The sequence below is a fragment of the Phaenicophaeus curvirostris genome, chromosome 26 (genome assembly GCF_032191515.1).
Source record: "Phaenicophaeus curvirostris isolate KB17595 chromosome 26, BPBGC_Pcur_1.0, whole genome shotgun sequence".
NCBI lineage: Eukaryota > Metazoa > Chordata > Aves > Cuculiformes > Cuculidae > Phaenicophaeus > Phaenicophaeus curvirostris.
The window spans coordinates 4,844,638-4,863,268 of record NC_091417.1 but is presented as its reverse complement, the minus strand read 5'-3'; the positions used below and the strand labels follow the sequence as shown (position 1 = coordinate 4,863,268).

The 18,631-nt window shown below is 54.9% G+C and overlaps 2 protein-coding genes across 2 annotated transcripts in view; one reads left to right on the top strand and one right to left on the bottom strand.

The window, feature by feature from the left end:
• SDR39U1 (short chain dehydrogenase/reductase family 39U member 1) overlaps nt 1-18,631 on the bottom strand; it is a 115,654-nt gene that overhangs the window by 72,809 nt on the left and 24,214 nt on the right. The window lies entirely within an intron of this gene.
• LOC138731234 (von Willebrand factor A domain-containing protein 5A-like) lies at nt 6,321-17,651 on the top strand. The gene is made up of 18 exons (XM_069877044.1): nt 6,321-6,381; nt 7,022-7,269; nt 7,374-7,596; nt 7,900-8,042; nt 8,160-8,274; nt 8,699-8,826; nt 9,007-9,095; nt 10,552-10,696; nt 10,972-11,051; nt 11,539-11,647; nt 12,741-12,905; nt 13,026-13,129; nt 14,307-14,488; nt 14,665-14,874; nt 15,754-15,977; nt 16,183-16,309; nt 16,512-16,763; nt 17,091-17,651. Exons 1-17 carry the CDS (start codon nt 6,333-6,335, stop codon nt 16,637-16,639), a joined length of 2,469 nt encoding a protein of 822 aa, XP_069733145.1. The 5' UTR covers nt 6,321-6,332; the 3' UTR covers nt 16,640-16,763; nt 17,091-17,651.

The window sequence follows — 18,631 nt, the reverse complement described above, 5'->3', positions numbered from 1 at the left end:
GAAATCTATGTTCAAAGCTGGTCAAATCAATCACAACCTTTAAGTGATTATTTCTTTCCTCTAACTAAATAGGAAGGTTTCACAAACTTGCATTATGAATACCTAAAATAAGCAGAATCACACCCAAAAAGACTAGAGGGAAGGGAAGAAAGCAAGTGAAAAAGAACTCACTGAGAACTCACAGTTCAGAGGGGATGCTTATTATCAAGGAGAACACGGGGACATTGGTCCAAGAACAAACTCAGATAAGAGTCAATGTTCACCATGTATCAACAAAAGTACCTAGTCTCTTTAAGATATATTTTGAGATGAGGGACCTTTGTAGCCATAGGTACATGGGACCTTTGTAGCCATAGATACATGAATATTCATGTGTCCTTTTGGAAGTCTTGTACAAGCGTGTAACTCTGCATGGAGAAGTGCGGGGCATGGCACAGCCACTAGAAGAAGGCAAGTGGTGCTCAGCATCCCACCTACTCTCATATGTTACAGCAAGAGTGAGGTGCTCAGCTAACTAAACCCTGGCAACCGTGTCATTTGAGATGCACCAGGGTGCACACATGTGCCGTGTGGTCAGATACGGTAGAGGATCTACAGGAAAAATAGCGTTGTTTTGGATTGGCAGGTGGGGGGCAGTTTAGGTAACTTAGGGCACCTAAAAGGGAGCTCGATGCCTGGATCTGGACAACTGTTCACCTTCGTATGTACCAGCTGAGTCCCACCCTCTGCTGACTGCACTGAGCAGGAGCCCAGTTCAACACGTCTCTGTAGTTTGCACATCCACAGTGTCTGCATCGGTTATAACGAGGGTTGTAAGACAGGACCTGTCAGAGTCCGACAGCCACACGGCGTGGAACTGCAGACTTGTGGATTTCATCTCCCTTAACTTAAGCCATCTTTGGCAAGAGAACAAATCAAAATAAAGATGTCTCTGTGTAAAAGTAAGGTGTGGTTGTACACAACGGCCACCTGAACTCTTCTAACTGTAAACTGGTATCCTAGACAATTGTGACTGAGTAACCCATCTCCGCAGTAGAAGGAGGCTCATTGAAGCTAAGCAAGAGGGACAAGCAAAGGACTGGCCAACAGCTGTTGTAAAGGAAGCTGAATTTGTCCAAACACAAGGGAATCTTTGTTTTAGGCACACGGCTACACCAGCAGCTCATCAGGTTGTGGATGTGGCTTTCCCTGCCAGGACTGGTGCAGGGTAACATCCTCCTGATCCAGCCAGAAGAGCATGATGGAGGGATAAAGGGAATGTATGTATGGCTCAACAAACATAAAATACAACAACCTAACAGCTAATGAAGCAAACTTTGAAGACAGTGATGAGCTTGAGCTGACTTCAAGCCATGTATTCTTTCCTGGGATGCCCAGCATCGTGTTGGCAAACACAGAAAGACTGGTAATGGGTATCACAAGTGTATAATAATTCAGGCAACTGCAATTGCTTGTGCTGTGATTTCAGTTTATTGCTGTATTGCTCCATTAAATCAAAACCCCATGTAATGCCTCATATCTCTAAATGGGTAAATTTTTGACTAAACATAAAACCCTTCTCACGTGGAACAGCTAAAAGAAGGTGGTCAGAGAAGCTGGGCTACAACATCAATCACCAGTCAGCTCTGAAGAGCCAAACATCCATAGAATTGCATTCAATTTCCTGAACATAAGCATCTAAACCAATTTACGCACAGCAGGAAGATCATCACTAAGTTGGAAAGGACCCACTGGATCATCGAGTCTAACCATTCCCAGATGTAACAAAGGACTTTCTGGAGAACTAAATACTTCTGGAGCAGCATCTGGAAGGCAGGTAGAATATCTCAGAGAACAGCGAATACCACCAGGCACATTTATGCCGGCAACTGATTTCCAGCTCCTCAATTAGTCCAGTGTCGAATTTATGTCAGCTATGCTAACCTGAAATCTATCAAAAAGTTAGGTTTGTAGTGAAGGATTGGCCTTGGAAATGCCTGGTTATATTCCTCAACTCCAAATGGGTTATAGGATAAGGAGCTTCACTTGAGAAATGCAAATGGATACAGCTATCCAAAGGGAGGTAAAATAATTTCCTTCGCTAGATTTGATTCTAAGAAGTTCTATATTTAGGAAGTTAATAAAATTTTACATGCCATGGCATGTAAGGGGCCTAATTATTCTGTTTTCTTTATTACAGCTAATAAGGATCCATGCATTTCAGCTGCAGGCAGCAGACTTGTGCAGAGCTCTACAGAACTGTTGATCCCCACCACAATTTTCCTGTAGGAACCACCCACACCAATGTTGCTTTTGGCCCTGAACACCAGGGATGGGGCAGCCCCAGTCTCTCTGAGCAACCTGGGCCAGGATGTCTACACCCACACAGGAAAACATTTCTTCCTAAGGTGTTATTTCAATCTCCCCTCTTTCAGCTGAAAACCATTCCCCCTTGTCCTATCCCTGCAATCTCTGATCAAGAGCTCCTCCCCACCCTGCTGCAGGACAATCCATATGTGTAAGACTCTCTTCTAAGACTCTCACTAGAATTTCTGCCCTTATCCCAAACTATACTGTGCAAATAGAAAGTAAAAAAAAACCTACCTCTTCATCCTTTGTACTGCAATTTTCTTTCTGTCCTGTGCATTCATCTCCATCCTAATATTTTCATCCTGGACCAATCTTAGAGTACAGAAGAGAGTAATAAAATAATCTTTTCTGCTTTAATCAAAATTAATCAGATTTACATCTCAGAAATGTGATTTCAGCCCAGTTCTCTGACGCACTCCCTCTCAAAGTGCTTTTTCTGGACCTGAACCAAGGCTTCCTGGCTTAACCCTTCCCAGAGACTGTGGTTCTGCTCTGCCTGGGTATGGTGAATGATGCTCCTCCATCTGGAGCTGAGAGCTGCTCATTCATCACCTGTGGTGAAGAAAGGAAGAGCTGAGAGGCAGGAAAATGTTCCCTAGTTGCTAAAATGCAGCATGTGGCACCTACACCTGGGACTCCTTTGCCTACTCATAAGCATCGGGACCATTGGAGAGAGCATGGGATGTTCCACCAGTTCTTGAAGGTAATCTACCAGCAGCACACGAATGTTGCTTCACCCGCTTCTTCAAAGAACTTGATCTCTGTGGGTGCAACGAGACTGGACGCACCCTGGCACAATTTGAACAAAGGCAGCTGGACCTGTTTGTGCTGATGGAGACCATCACACAGCCCTTGGAGTGGTCTTCCCGGAGAATCACACCAGTATCAAGAGGCAGAGTCAAGGAAGCTGCCCGGGTGTAGTGGAGAAGGAGTTCAGGGCTGTTCGGTCAGAGTGAAAGGCGGCCAGGACATGCTCTGGGAGCAACAGTTCTGAAGTCATACTCAATTCCACAGACCTCCAATGAGGCAGGTTGTCCTTGAGTCTCTACAGACCGCAGTGAGGTGGGTTGTCTCAACCTGGCCTCATTGCCAAGGATGCATCAACTTGGGGCTGGCTCTTGGGAGGAAAGTGGAGATCCAATCAAGCAGATGAGAAGCAACACTTGTGCCAAAAGTAGATCTCATCCACCAACTCTTCCCACTCCTCCACTGGCCCGAATGTTTGGTTTGCTTCTTTGTGACCCACCATTCAATTAATAGCCTGTCACTAATCAGCCAATGGCCCCAAGCCCAGGCAGCAGCCCTGGCAGGGGGACTGAAGGATGTTTAGCCCCACTGAAGGATGCTCAGCCCCACTCAGGATGATCAGCCCCACTGAAGGATGCTCAGCCCCACTCAGGATGCCCAGCCCCACTCAGGATGCTCAGCCCCACTCAGGATGTTCAGCCCCACTGAAGGATGCTCAGCCCCACTCAGGATGTTCAGCCCCACTGTGGATGTTCAGCCCCCCTGAGGATGCTCAGCCCTACTTAGGATGCTCAGCCCCACTGAGGAATGTTTAGCCTTACTGAGGATGCTCAGCCCCACTCAAGGATGCTCAGCCCCACTGAGGGATGCTCAGTCCCACTCAGGATATTCAGCCCCACTGAGGGATGTTCAGCCCTACTTAGGATGCTCAGCCCCACTGAGGGATGTTCAGCCTCACTCAGGATGCTCAGCCCCACTCAAGGATGCTCAGCCCCTCTCAGGATGTTCAGCCCCACTGAGGATGTTCAACCCCAATGAGGATGTTCAGCCCCACTGAGGATGCTCAGCTCTACTGAGGGATGTTCAGCCCCTCTCAGGATGCTCAGCCTCACTGAGATTCTGCAGCCTCTGCCGTACCCTGTTCCTCCTACACGGCTTTGCTCACGGCGCTGGCCCCGCCTCCCTGCCCGCCTCCCCGTCTCTCCGCGGTCCGTCAGTCCATCTGTCCGTCTGTCCGCCCGCGCCTCGCTGCCGCCTCTCCCTCCCAGCCCCGCATCCCGGCCCGAGCATCTCCGGCTCCATCTACTGGGGGACACCTCCAGCTCTGCCCCTGCACCCTCTCCCCTCCCTCATACCTCTGTCCGTCCGTCCGTCCATCCATCCATCCACCCATACATACATACAAACATCCGTCTGCCTGTCCGTCTGTTTGTCCGTCCGTGCCGACTCTGCCCTGCGTCCCGGTGAGTGTCCGCTGGTTTGTGCATTGCCGTCCCCTCTCTTCGTGGTCCCTGCTCCTGTCCCCGTGCCCGGAGTGCCCCTGTCCCCATGCTCTGCCCACCCTCACCCTGACACCCCCTCACTCTCTGCCCACCCCAGTGCGCGGGGGGGGTTGTTCTGGTGCTCCCACCCTGCCACCCCAGAGCCTCAACTGGGGAAACTGAGGCTGATGTGTCAGAGCCAGAGATCGGGGTGCATGGGCTGGAGGGAGGATTGGCCGGAGGACAAGGACCTGGGGGTGTTGGTTGACAGCGACTGACTATGAGCCAGCAGGGGCCCAGGTGGCCAAGAAGGCCAATGGCATCTTGGCTTGGATCAGAAACGGCGTGGCCAGCAGGTCCAGGGAGGTTCTTCTCCCTCTGTACTTGGCACTGGTGATCTGGGCCCCTCACCACAAGAAGGATGTTGAGGCTCTGGAGAGAGTCCAGAGAAGAGCAACGAAGCTGGTGAGGGGGCTGGAGAACAAGAGGAGTGGCTGAGAGAGCTGGGGGTGTTTAGCCTGGAGAAAAGGAGGCTGAGGGGAGACCTCATTGCTCTCTCCAACCACCTGAAAGGAGGTTGTGGAGAGGAGGGAGCTGGGCTTTTCTCCCAGGTGACAGGGGACAGGACGAGAGGGAATGGCCTCAAGCTCCACCAGGGGAGGTTCAGGCTGGACATTAGGAAAAAATTTTTCACGGAAAGGGTCATTGGGCACTGGCAGAGGCTGCCCAGGGAGGGGCTTAAGTCACCTTTCCTGGGGGGGTTTAAGGGACGGGTGGACGAGGCGCTGAGGGACGTGATTTAGTGATTAATGGGAATGGTTGGACTCGATGATACTGGGGTTTTTTTCCAACCTGGTGATTTTATAATTCTGTGATTCTTTATGATGCCCAAGACCCCTTATGAGCCTCCCAGTACCCCTCAAATTGGTGAATAGCCAGCACAAATAGGAGAACTCTTTAGTATAGCTTGGTCATCTGTGACTCGACTGCACCCAGTAAAGCCCGTCTACAAAATTGGAAAGGTCAAGGCATGTCTGCCCTGGAGGTATTTAAAAGACAGGTAGATGAGGTGCTCAGGGACATGGTTTAGTGGCAGAAAGGAATGGTTGGATTCAATGATCCTGGAGGTCTTTTCCAACCAAGTGATTCTGTGATTTTATGGAGTGAGGGAGGGTCCTTCCACCTGGTATTTGGCCAGAAGGCACCAGATATCCCACAGACTACACCCTCTCCACAGCACCTTTCTGGGATTTGCTCTACAGTCATGGAATTCTGATGTCTCTCTGTCCACCCATGCATCACCTGTCCCAAAAGGGACCTCATCTGCTAATCTATCCATACGACCATGGACAGATAGCAGGTGTTGTTCATCCCAGTACAGTCCCATCCATCCATCCATCCATCTATCCATCCATCCTTCCATCCATCCATCCATCCACCCACTCTTGCCTTCTCACCTTCTTCCCTCCATCTCCCCTTGCTATTGCTCAGATCTCTTCAAGATTCTCCCGTGGTGAGGGTGGGATGCAGATCTCTGTGATACAGAGATAACTCCGGTGACACCTCTGTGCTCATGAACAGGGATTTCTGAATCGCTGGCTTTGCCCTGGCTGTCTGTGATGGGCTGGGCTTTCCAGCTGTGTGTGTGTTGGGCTGGAGAAATGAGAAGGAATGTTTACCAGGCAGGGGCTGCCCGGTGGTTTCTGTGGATCTCTCCCCTCACAGGAGACCCTTCTTCTCTGCAGATCTCCAGAAATGTTGCATCAGAGCTTTGGACTCTTAAAAAAATCCTACAGCGATGACAGTGAGCTGGGGATTGGACAAGGGAGGGGTATTTGGGGAAGGGGGAGACGTTTCCAAAGGGGGACAAGGGAAGGAGGAGTGTGAGCAACCATAGAGGACACTTGAACTGGATCTTCCCAGGGTGAAACAAGGATGGGAATGGCCAAGAGCTCTACAGGAACCGGGTGGGGAACAGAACTGTCCTCTTCTCCCAAGTGACAGGGGACAGGACGAGAGGGAATGGCCTCAAGCTCCACCAGGGATGGTTCAGGCTGGACATTAGGAAAAAATTTTTCACGGAAAGGGTCATTGGGCACTGGAACAGGCTGCCCAGGGAGGGGGTTGAGTCACCTTCCCTGGAGGGGTTTAAGGGATGGGTGGACGAGGTGCTGAGGGACATGGGTTAGTGATTGATGGGAATGGTTGGACTCAGTGATCCGATGGGTCTTTTCCAACCTGGTGATTCTATGATTCTATGAAGAAGGGAAGCTGGGGGCATGGGGCAGGCACTATTCTATGTCAGGCTCCCACTTGACCCTCAATAACACTGGGCACCTGGTCTTGGTGTCCAGGGTGGGAATGGCCACATCCTTGAAGCATCCCCAGCCACCTCCTTGTGTCATTCCCATGTGCTGATGGACAGGTTGCCTCTCTCTCAACAGCAAGAGCATCCTTTTTGCTGGGGAAGCAGCTCCACGTGCCCCTGTGCTCCGTGCCTCTGTGTAGCGTTGCGGTGGATGTTGCCATCCAGGATTATGTGGCTGACGTGGCCTCCGAACTCATCTACCAGAACAAGAGTGAGATCTCCAAAGAAGTCATCTTCGTCTTCCCCCTGGGCTCCCACATGGCCATCTACTCCTTCCAGGCCTGCAGCGAGGATGCTGAGGTCCAGGTCCTGCTGCAGGATGAGGTACCAGCATCCAGGGATGAGCACACGAGCCCCCACAAGGGCACGAGCTGAGCAGCCCAGAGCCTGCCTGGCCATCAGCTTTCTGCCTTCCCCTTCCCACCCAGACCCAGCGGCTGCACGAGGCTACAGAGGCCTGGGATGATCTGCAATGCCTTAAGAATCAGTCTGAGCACTCGGGGGAGTTGTTTGCCTGCTCCCTGGGCACCCTGCCCCCTGGCAGGGAGGTGGTTGTGACCTTGCGCTATGTCCAAGAGCTCTCCCGGGAGCTGGATGGAGCAGCCCGTTTTGTGCTGCCACCCACGCTGCATCCCCACATGATTCACTACGGTGAGTGACCCCACGAGGAACATGCCCTCCTGGCCCCACACCCAATGGGACATCACAGGCTCACCGCATGCTTTATGGGCACAATGCAACTTCCCTTTGCACCCCGCGGGGGACCCACATCTCCCCCCTTGCAGCCCTGGACAGAGCCACTTGTCCTTGTGCCCCAGGAGGGCATCCACCTCTCATGTCCCACAAACAGACCTCAAGCCCCCCATGACCTAATTAACTCCCCAGCTCTCCTCACATGTCCTGCGTGTGCAGGGAGCGCCTTTACCCTCTCCAAAGCCCTGCCCCTCCTTGCAGTCTTTGATTGCTTTGTGGACAAGCCGTCCTACAGCCTGCTGCTCACTGTCAGCCTGCAGTCAGCCCGGGGAGTGGCCGATGTCCGAGCCAACTTTGCCCTCACCCCTTTGATCTACACTGCCCAGGACCACAGCGCTGCACAGGTTTGCCCTCCCGAGATCACGGGGGGGATGTAGGGAAGGGGATCAGTGCCTGTGCTCCTGGCTGGGTGCTGGGGCTGGTCCCCTCCTCCTGCAGGTGACCAGGCATCCTTGCTTCAGGTCTCCCTGGCTGGAAGTCCTCCAAGAAACGAGGATTTGGAGCTGCGGGTGTATTTTGGAGAACCTAGTGCGGTCAGTGCTGTGCTGGAGAAGGGAGACCCTGAGGCCCCTGCAGGTGAGAGGAGTTGGGAGGGGAGATGGGGCACTGGAGCATGGGGAGACACTGGGAACTCTGGGGGTGAGGTCTCACTGGGCACAGGATGGGAATGGGAGGCATTTGGATGGGACAGTTTGGGTCGTGGGGCTCCATGGTGCAGAGCTGGGGACACTGTAGTGCGGTGTCACACACAGTAGGATGTGTACGGGCAGGTCTGTGCTGGGATTCACTTATTCACTGGGCAGCTGTACTGGTGGCACTGGTGGGGAACACATGGGGCACTGGGCTGTCCAGTTGGTGGGCAGTGCGGGAGATACTGAGGCACCAATGTGGGGCATCAAAGGCTCTGGGAGAGTGGAAACAGAAAGCACAATGAGAATGAGACCCGGGAGGAGGAGGAGGGTCCCTCTCTGGCCTTCATCCCACTCCACAACTCCTCCAGGATCCCTGCTCAGTGACCCCATGGTGTTGGTGATGCTGGCACCCAGCATCCCTGAGGCTGTGCCTGGGCAGCGCCAGTCTGGAGAGTTCATCTTCCTCCTGGACACCGCAGTCCTTGAGCAGTCGCAGGTACCCCCGCCACGCAGGGGCGCGACCCAGGGGGGCTTTGACCGAGGGACAGAGGCGTGAGCACCAACTTGAGTTTTCCAGCGGGGTCCAGAGGCTTTAGGAGGACCAGACCATGGGCAATGGTATCTGACCTCGCGCTCCCAGTGCCTCCCAGTCACAGCCTGCTTCATCTTTGCACAGGACACTCTGCTCTTCCTTCTCAAAAGCCTCCCCCTGGGCTGCTACTTCAACATCTACTGCTATGAAGCGACCTCTGAGGGCATCTACCCGTGAGCAAACACAGGGCAGGCTGGGCGCTCTGGGGCTGGATTGGGTGCTGGGGAGTAAGGCTGGGAGCTGTGGGGCAGGGACAGGTGCTGTGGGTCAAGGATGGGAGCTGTGGGGCAGATATGGGTGCTGTGGGGCTGGACTGGGAGCTGTGGGGCAGGGACAGGTGCTGTGGGGCTGGACTGGGACCTGTGGGGCTGGGCTGGTTGAGATGGGGCAGGGGTGGGAGCTGTGGGTTGGGGATGGGAGCTGTTGGGCTAGATTAGGTGCTGTGGGACAGAGATGGGAGCTGTGGGGCAGGGATGGGAGCTGTGGGGCCGAGATGGGTGCTGAGGGGCAGAGTTGGGTGCTGTGGGGCAGAGATGGGTGCTGAGGGGCAAGGATGGGAGCTGTGGGGCAGGGATGAGAGCTGTGGGGCAGGGACAGGTGCTGTGGGGATGGACTGGGTGAGGTGGGGCAGGGATGGGTGCTGTGGGGCGGGGATTGGTGCTGTGGGGCTGGGCTGAGACCTGTGGGGCTGGGCTGGGAGCTGTGGGGTTGGGATGGGAGCTGTGCGGCAGGGACAGGTGCTGTGGGGCCGGACTAGGTGAGGTGGGGCAGGAATGGGTGCTGTGGGATGGAGATGGGTGCTATGGGGCTGGGATGGGTGCTGTTGGGCTAGATTACATGCTGTGGGGCAGAGATGGAAGCTGTGGGGCTTGGCTGGGAGCTGTGGGGCTGGGATGGGCTCTGTGGGGCAGAGATGGGTGCTGTGGGGCTGGGATGGGTGCTGTGGGGCTGGATTGGGTGAGGTGGGGCAGGAATGGGAGCTGTGGGGTGGAGAAGGGTGCTGTCAGGCTAGATTAGGTGCTGTGCAGCAGGGATGGGAGCTGTGGTGCTGGGATGAGTTCTGTAGGGCAGGGACAGGTGCTGTGGGGCTGGACTGGAAGCTGTGGGGATGGGATGGGTTCTGTGGGGTGGAGATGGGTGCCGTGGGGCTGGGGTGGGTGCTGTCGGGCTAGATTAGGTGCTGTAGGAAAGAGATGGGAGCTGTGGGGCAGGGACAGGTGCTGTGGGGCTTTACGGGGTGAGGTGGGGCAGGGACAGGTGCTGTGGGGTAGGGATGGGTGCTGTGGGGCAGGGGTGGGTGCTGAGGGGCAGGTATGGGTGCTGTGGGGCAGGGATGGGTGCTGAGGGGCAGTTGTGCATGCTCTGAAATCCACTGGTTGGAACGGGACAAGGTTGGGCACTGGAGGGCATAACCAGGTGCTTTAGGGCGGGGCTGGATTGTGGGGATGGGATCTTTGTGGCATTATTGGACGGCACCTCCTGGGCTTCTGCCAAGCAGAGTCTTGTGAGAACCATGAAGCCAGGTCTCTTCAAGTGCTCCCTCGGGCCCAGCTGTTCTCTGGGACTCGATCTCAGGGAGCTCCAGGGCCAGCTCAGAGCACCGAGCTCTCCCACCGCTCGGCCCCACAGGCAAAGCGTCGAATACACTCAGGACAACCTGAGCGAGGCCATGCGGCGCCTCCCATCCAGCGGCTCCAGCGTGGGTGACACCGCCCTGCTGGGAACCCTCCGCTCCATCTACAGCAGCCGTCGCCCCCGTGGGCACGCGCGCCAGGTCTGGGTGCCAGGGCACGGAGGGCTGGGGGGACAGGTGTCCCGGGAGGAGAAAGAGGACACAGGGGTGTGGGTAGAAGAAGCCACGCAGTGGTCACAAGGGAACGAGGAGGATGCGGTGGGGAGTGGAGAAGTGGCTGTGTGTCTCTGGGGCTTCTGTGCTGGAGTGTCTCTCAATGAAGGCTCCTGCTCCTGGGCCCCCTCTCCAGTTTGGGGCCTCTCTCCCATCTGGGGTCCCTGGGCGGGTCCCCTCCACTCATGTCTCCTGTCTCCCAGCTTTTCATCTTCATGGCCAGGCTGCCCCGTGACGAGGAAGCCATCATGGCTGAGGTCTGCCGGCACCGCAACAGCCACCGGTAACGGGGACTCTTCCCTCAGCCCTCCAGGCACCCTCTGCTTGTCCACTCATTTCTGTCGCTGATGAGGGCCCCTGGTCACCGGTGCCTGTACCAATCCACGTGACCCTCCAGCATCCCAAAGACCCTTCCCACCCTGCACAGCTCTCCGGTGCCAAGCCCCACCATGGGGATCTTTGCTTACGGCTCCCACACCGAGGCCCCTTCACAAAGGGCAAAGGGAGGCTGAGGCACAGAGGTTGTGGACCCTCATGTGCCCCAGGCTTGGCCCCAGCTCTACCTCAAGTCTCAGCTCTCCTCTGTCAGCTCCTTGTCCAACCCCAGCTCCAACTCCAATTCCTCACTCCCTGCTCTTCCTCGTGCCCCCTTGTTCTGCACCCCAGCTTTGTTCCCCCACCTTCCACTCCAGCCCGTGTTCTCCAGCTCAGTCCCAGCATCCTTGCACCCACCTCTGGCTTTCTGACACCTTTCCCTGCTCCCCTCCTAGGTGTTTCTCCTTCTTCTCTAAGGACAGCGCTGCCCTGGCTACAGCCCTGGCCAAGGAGACAGGGGGTGAAGCTGCCTACGTCCCCTCTGACAGCATCATGACTGTTGCGGTAGGAACTCAGGAGCCCTGGCAGGTTCCTCCTCTTTTCCACACAGACTTCCAAGTACCCCAGCACCTGGAGTGTCCTCACACAGCAGTCAGGACCCAGCTCCTCCAGGAACCCAGGCACTCAGGCTCCCCCTGAACCACCACCCACCTAGTGAGGACCCAGGTGTGCCAGCTTCTGCCCCAGTGTGGACCAGAGACCTGGCTGTGCCCAGGGAACGTGGCTGTGCAGGCGTTCAGGGACAGGTTGGATGGGGCTTTGAGCAACCTGAACCCAAGGGAGATGTCCCTGCTCATGGCAGGAGGGTTCGAACTGGGTGATCTTTAAGGTTATTCTCCCTCTGTACTCGGCACTGCTGAGACCGCTCCTCTAATCCTGGGGTCAGTTCTGGGCCCCTCACCACAAGAAGGATGTTGAGGCTCTGGAGCGAGTCCAGAGAAGAGCAACAAAGCTGGTGAGGGGGCTGGAGAACAAGAGGAGCGTCTGAGAGAGCTGGGGGTGTTTAGCCTGGAGAAGAGGAGGCTGAGGGGAGACCTCATTGCTCTCTCCAACTCCCTGAAAGGAGGTTGTGGAGAGGAGGGAGCTGGGCTCTTCTCCCAAGGGACAGGGGACAGGACAAGAGGGAATAGCCTCAAGCTCTGCCAGGGGAGGTTCAGGCTGGACATTAGGAAAAAAACTTTCACAGAAAGGGTCATTGGGCACTGGCAGAGGCTGCCCAGGGAGGGGGTTGAGTCCCCTTCCCTGGAGGGGTTTAAGGGACAGATGGACGAGGTGCTGAGGGACATGGGTTAGTGATTGATGGGAATGGTTGGACTGGATGATCTGATGGGTCTTTTCCAACTTGGTGATTCTATGATATGATATGATATGATATGATATGATATGATATGATATGATATGATATGATATGATATGATATGATATGATATGATATGATATGATATGATATGATGCGATACGATAATCCAAACCATTCTGTGATTCTTTGGTTCCATGCCCCACACATTGCACTGTGCTCCAGGGAACCCTGACAAAGGGACCATGGTCTGAACCCTGGAGGAGCTCCAGACTGTGGTGCCCTGCCCTCTGTCCCCAGGTGCTGCAGTGCCTGAAGCGAGCCCTCACGCCAGCAGCTGTGGGAGTCACTCTGAACTGGACTCTGCCCCATGGCCTGGAGGCTGAGGTGCTGGGGGGCACCCCAGAGGCCATCTTTCAGGGTCAACACAGCTTCCTCTACGTACAGATCCACGGCCAGGCTCAGGTGAGAGCTGGGACTACAGGCACCCCAGTTGCCTCCCAGCAACCACCAGTAACTTCCCAATATCTCCCAGTAACCGTCTTGTGATCCAGAAACCTCCAGTAACTTCCCATTTGTTCCCAGGATACAGTGCTGGCCAAAGGAGTCATGACCTTGCAGTACAGCCTGGAAGGCCAGGATGTCACTCACACTATTGAGTTCCCATTGTGCCCACACGGCGATGGCCGGTAAGAGCCTGTCCTAAGGGAAGATCCATGCATGCCACCCATTTCTAACTCAGACATCAGCTGGGAGGGGGTCCAGACAGCTTCCAACCTTCCCTATGTAATCCCAGACTGACAGAGAACCCAGGTGTCATAGAATCATAGAATCATAGAATCACCAGGTTGGAAAAGACCCATCGGATCATTGAGTCCAACCATTCCTATCAAATACCAAACCATGTCCCTCAGCACCTGATCCACCTGTCCCTTTAAACACCTCCAGGGATGGTGACTCAAGCCCCTCCCTGGGCAGCCTCTGCCAGTGCCCAGTTACCCTTTCTGTGAAAAATGTTTCCCTAATGTCCAGCCTGACCCTCCCCTGGTGGAGCTTGAGGCCATTCCCCCTTGTCCTGTGCCCTGTCCCTTGGGAGAAGAGCCCAGCTCCCTCCTCTCCACAACCTCCTTTCAGGGAGTTGTAGAGAGCAATGAGGTCTCCCCTCAGCCTCCTCTTCTCCAGGCTAAACACCCCCAGCTCTCTCAGCCACTCCTCTTGTTCTCCAGCCCTTTCCCCAGCTTCGTTGCTCTTCTCTGGACTCGCTCCAGAGCCTCAACATCCTTCTTGTGGTGAGGGGCCCAGAACTGACCCCAGGATTCGAGGAGCGGTCTCACCAGTGCTGAGTCCAGGGGCAGGATAACCTCCCTGGACCTGCTGGTCACGCCGTTTCTGATCCAAGCCAAGATGCCATTGGCCTTCTTGGCCACCTGGGCCCCTGCTGGCTCATAGTCAGTCCCTGTCAACCAACACCCCCAGGTCCTTCTCCTCCAGGCAGCTTTCCAGCCAGACTTCTCCTAGCCTGTATCTGCCCGGGGTTGTTGTGCCCCTAGTGCAGGACCCGGCATTTGGCCTTGTTAAACCTCATGCTGTTGGTCTCAGTGCAGCGGTCCAGCCTGTTCAGATCCCTTTGGAGCCTCCCGACCATGTCCAAGCATGTCCTCCTTCCCCGCTTTGACTCCAGAGGGACAGGGTCCAGGACCCAGGGCATTGCTTCCCTCCAGATGAAGACCCAGGCATCCAGGTTTTCCCTCTGTCCATCCTCACTCCTGAAGGGAGAGAACCCAGTTGTCCAGGGTGCCCCTCTACCCACCACTTCCCAGCGTGGAGGGGATCTGGGTGGTGGGGCTCATCCTGCTCTGTCCCCAGGCTGGCTGGCCACCGTCTGGCCATGAGACGCTTGCTGGAGCAGCTGCTGCCAGAGGCTGCCAGTGGGTCAGGAGATGAACCAAGGCATCGTGCAGTTGAGATCAGCCTTGCTTCGGGGATCATTTGCCCTTTCACCAGCTACGTCGGGGTTCGCACAGCACGGAGGGCCAGCTGGTACCAAGGTGAGGAAAGATCCTTGCGGGAAAGATCAGACAGGGCAGCTCGATGGGATGTTCTTCCACTGGAGCTGGAACCCCAGGCACAGGGCACCCCCAGTCCCATGGGGGTGGCCCCATCACCACCAGGTGCTTCTTTCCCGTGTGCTTAACTCAGCCCCTTTCCCTGTTTGTCCTTGCAGGACCCCTGGCGCTGCTGCCACCCCGCTCCTCCCTCATCCCCTGCCAGGTCATTGAGCTTCAGGGTGGCAGTAAAGTCTCTTCATGCTTTATACAAAATACACTCTGGGTCCCACCTGGCTGGCTGAGAGCAGTGCGCGCGTCACGGCTCGCCCTGCGCCGACTCACCCAGAACGTTGCTGCTCTGCCCCAGAGCGGGGCTTCCTCAAAAGGTACGAGGCCTTAACCCAACGGGAGATGTCAGGATCACAGGAGGGTTGTGCTGCCATGTCTTGCCCATGGCCATGGGGACCAATGTGTCTCACCTTGAACCCTCCCTAAGCTACCCTCAAAACTAAACGTCCTCCAGCAAATCCTGTGTTCAGTTCTGGGCCCCTCACCACAAGAAGGATGTTGAGGCTCTGGAGTGAGTCACAGAAGAGCAACGAAGCTGGTGAGGGGGCTGGAGAACAAGAGGAGCAGCTGAGAGAGCTGGGGGTGTTTAGCCTGGAGAAGAGGAGGCTGAGGGGAGACCTCACTGCTCTCTCCAACTCCCTGAAAGGAGGTTGTGGAGAGGAGGGAGCTGGGCTCTTCTCCCAAGGGACAGGGGGCAGGGCGAGAGGGAATGGCCTCAAGCTGCACCAAGGGAGGTTCAGGCTGGACATTAGGAAAAAATTTTTCACGGAAGGGGTCATTGGTCCCTGGCAGAGGCTGCCCAGGGAGGGGCTTGAGTCACCTTCCCTGGAGGGGTTTAAGGGACGGGTGGACGAGGCGCTAAAGGACATGGTTTAGTGATTGATAGGAATGGTTGGACTTGATGACACTGTGGTTCTTTTCCAACCTGGTGATTCTATGGTTCTATGATTCTGTGATGTCAAGAGAGGTCTTGGGCCATGGCTGGGCAGGAATGCCAGAAGAAGAGGCAGGAGTCATGGCTGAGGACAAGTTAGGGCTGCCTAGAAAGGGCTGTGGCTGGACCTGCTCTGGGGACAGATGAGAAGGCACTCAGAGTGCATGTCATTGCCCAGAGAAGAGCAGAGATGATATTCTGTGGCATTGCACGGGTTGGCTTCCTGTGAGGCTCCGAACCCTCCTGTTTACATCTCCCACAGCATCGAAACCACCACCACCATCTATTTCGTCTCTCAAGTCCGTGCATCCCATGGAATTGTGTTTGCGCAATCCAGATTTTGTGCTGCTGTCCACCAAGGACATTGCCGAGTGCCGGGAGCTGGTGGCACTGCAGAACATAGATGGTTCCTGGGCCCTCAGCTCAGGCTTGGCCCGTGTGCTGGAAGTCAATGAGGCTGAAATCACGGGAAAGATGCCTGGTGAGGTAAGAGGAGAACCTCTCATGGTGGCAGCGTGTCGTCCTGGGGCAGTGGGAACACCTTGTTTGGTGCCAACATTGGCATCCACAGGGCAGCCAGAGAGGACCAAAGGATCAGAAACCAGAAGCCCCGAAGGAATCTAAGGGACACAGTGAGGGGTCAGTGGGTGCTCAGCACCGTATGCCACTCTGAGTTGTTGTTTTCCCTCAGGTCACGGAGCCAAGTGTCTGGGCCACAGTGCTGGCGGTGACCTGGCTGCGCAGACATGACAAGAGTTACCGAAACTTCTGTGAGCTGCTGGAGGCCAAGGCTGTGACCTGGCTGCGCAGCCGAGCTAGTGAGTCTTGAGGGTCCTTCTCCTGCTGATCCCCACAGCGCAGCCTCCTCCCTCCTCTCTAGTGGGATCTCCCTCACCCTTTGACAGGACCACAGTTTCCCAGGGGCCGGTGAAGGAGTCCTGTGTCCCCTTTCTCCTTTCCACCTATGGACTCTCCCTCCTGCCTGAGTTCCCTAGCGTCCCTGTCTCTCCCTGATTGCAGTGTCCCAGCTGGAGAAGTGCCTGGAGGCAGCCCATAGCCTCCTTGGGAGCAGCGTGAAGCCAAGTGTCTCCAGGCTCCGAGTTAAATACACGCCTTGTCCTACAGACCAGCAGCGCCTGCAGAGCTGAAAAGGACCAGAAAGTACAGCCCTAATTCTCCTCCTGTGCTGGGCCACCCCTGCTGCCACCAGCTGGGGTCTTATGTCACAGATGTCTTCTCACTGCTTCTGTCTTCTACTCGTGGGCTGAACCTGTATCATAGAATCATAGAATCACTAGGTTGGAAAGGACCCACTGGATCATCAAGTCCAACCATTCCTATCAATCACTAACCCATGTCCCTCAGCACCTCATCCACCCATCCCTTAAACCCCTCCAGGGAAGGTGACTCAACCCCCTCCCTGGGCAGCCTCTGCCACTGCCCAATGACCCTTTCCATGAAATATTTTTTCCTGATGTCAAGCCTGAACCTCCCCTGGGCGGAGCTGGAGGCCATTCCCTCTCATCCTGTCCCCTGTCCCTTGGGAGAAGAGCCCAACTCCCTGCTCTCCACAACCTCCTTTCAGGTAGTTTTCTAGAGAAAATGATAATGAACTCTAGAGAAAACCTCTAGTTCAGAATTTGGCTTGGGCAGAGGTGGGAATTGGAAAGAAGCATCGTGTTCTGCAGTGATTGCCCTTCCCAAATTTAGCTTTGGCAACATTGGTTCTCAGCCTCCACAAAGATGGTGCTTAGGGACATGCTTTAGTGGTGGGCTTGGCAGTGATAGATTAATGGTTGGTCTTGATGATCTTGAGGGCCTTTTCCAACCTCTATGATTCTATGGTTCCTGTATTGACAAGGGAGTGCTGTGCACCGTGGAAAAGATGAGTGTTTACAGGTGTCAACAGCAGCATCTCCCCATGAAAGACTCACTCCTGCTGCACCACCCTTGGCTTTGTCCCAAAGACCAGGCTGTGTCAGGAACCCCCATTGTCATGTAAAACCAGCACTTTGGAAGTAAACTCTCATCTTGAGCAGACCCAGCCCATCACAACATCCAGAACTCACGTGGGACAAGATTGGTTTGAAAATTATCAGCACATTTGAGGCAGAGCTGCAGGGGGATTTTGATGAGCAAACCAGTCATGCAACGTGCTCCATCCTGCCCCACGGCCTGGACTTCATGGGTCCCATTGCATGTTGGCAAAGTCTCTGATTAATTTTCCAATAAACAGTGAATGTTCTGCAACCCAAAAGGTCTGACAGAGCCTTTGTTTCAGTTGGGTCCTTCCAGAGGCCACCTGTGAGCCCCCAGGAGGGGCATGAAGGACATCACTTCCCAGAGAGCTGTGCAGCGTAATACAATCAATAAGGTCCTGCCATTCCTCTTGGAGGAGCACAGATCTGTTCCACCTTAGCTCTTCCACAAGAGCTGAGGGCTCTCCAGGCTTTTTCTGGGCTTGAATTTATCTCAGCTTGATCTTAGCAGTGGCTAAGACCTATCTGTCTAACCTATCCTAGTTGTAACAGAGAAGTTGTCAATGTCCAGCTTGGGTTTAACTTTTTAACTCCATTGGAGCTTGTGACTCTAAAAATAAATGCTGTAATAAATCCCTTTAAGGTTCACCTTTGCTGTCTGGAGCAGCCACAGCACAAATATGTTTGGGACTGGCAACCCCCTCCTGCTCTGGACGTCAGTGGGGAGACGGAGGAGTCACCTTCCTAGAGACACAATGGGATGGGGCTGTGAGGAACGTGCCCTCCCACACTCCTTGGGGTGTAGAAGGAAGAAGGAAGGGAATTGAGGACCTCAAATTTTAGAGAAGAGAATCAGGACTGTGAGGAAATACTGTAGCTCAGCTTCCTTCAGCCACCAAAATGCCCTGTTGATCCAGAGAGAGGTTTTGCCTTCTTCCCTCCAAGGGACTCCCAAGGGGGTCTCGCCTGATGGAAATTACTTGTTCTCCAAGGCCTTGAGGAAATACCAGACTCTGCTTCTTTCTCCCCATTCACCGTGGGCAGAGGTTGAAAAGACCACCACAGTACCCCACAGCTGCCTGATACTGAAGGAGTCAACCCCTTTATAGTCTTCTGCAGGATGCAAGCTGAATCCCCTTTCCCAGAGCCTCACCTGGCTCT

Coding starts and splice junctions, on each gene's coding strand:
- LOC138731234 (XM_069877044.1), top strand. CDS start 6,333: ATGTTGCATCAGAGCTTTGGACTCTTAAAAAAATCCTACAGCGATGAC. Junction 8,043..8,159: donor AGGACCACAGCGCTGCACAG/GTTTGCCCTCCC, acceptor TCCTTGCTTCAG/GTCTCCCTGGCTGGAAGTCC. Junction 13,130..14,306: donor TGCCCACACGGCGATGGCCG/GTAAGAGCCTGT, acceptor CTCTGTCCCCAG/GCTGGCTGGCCACCGTCTGG.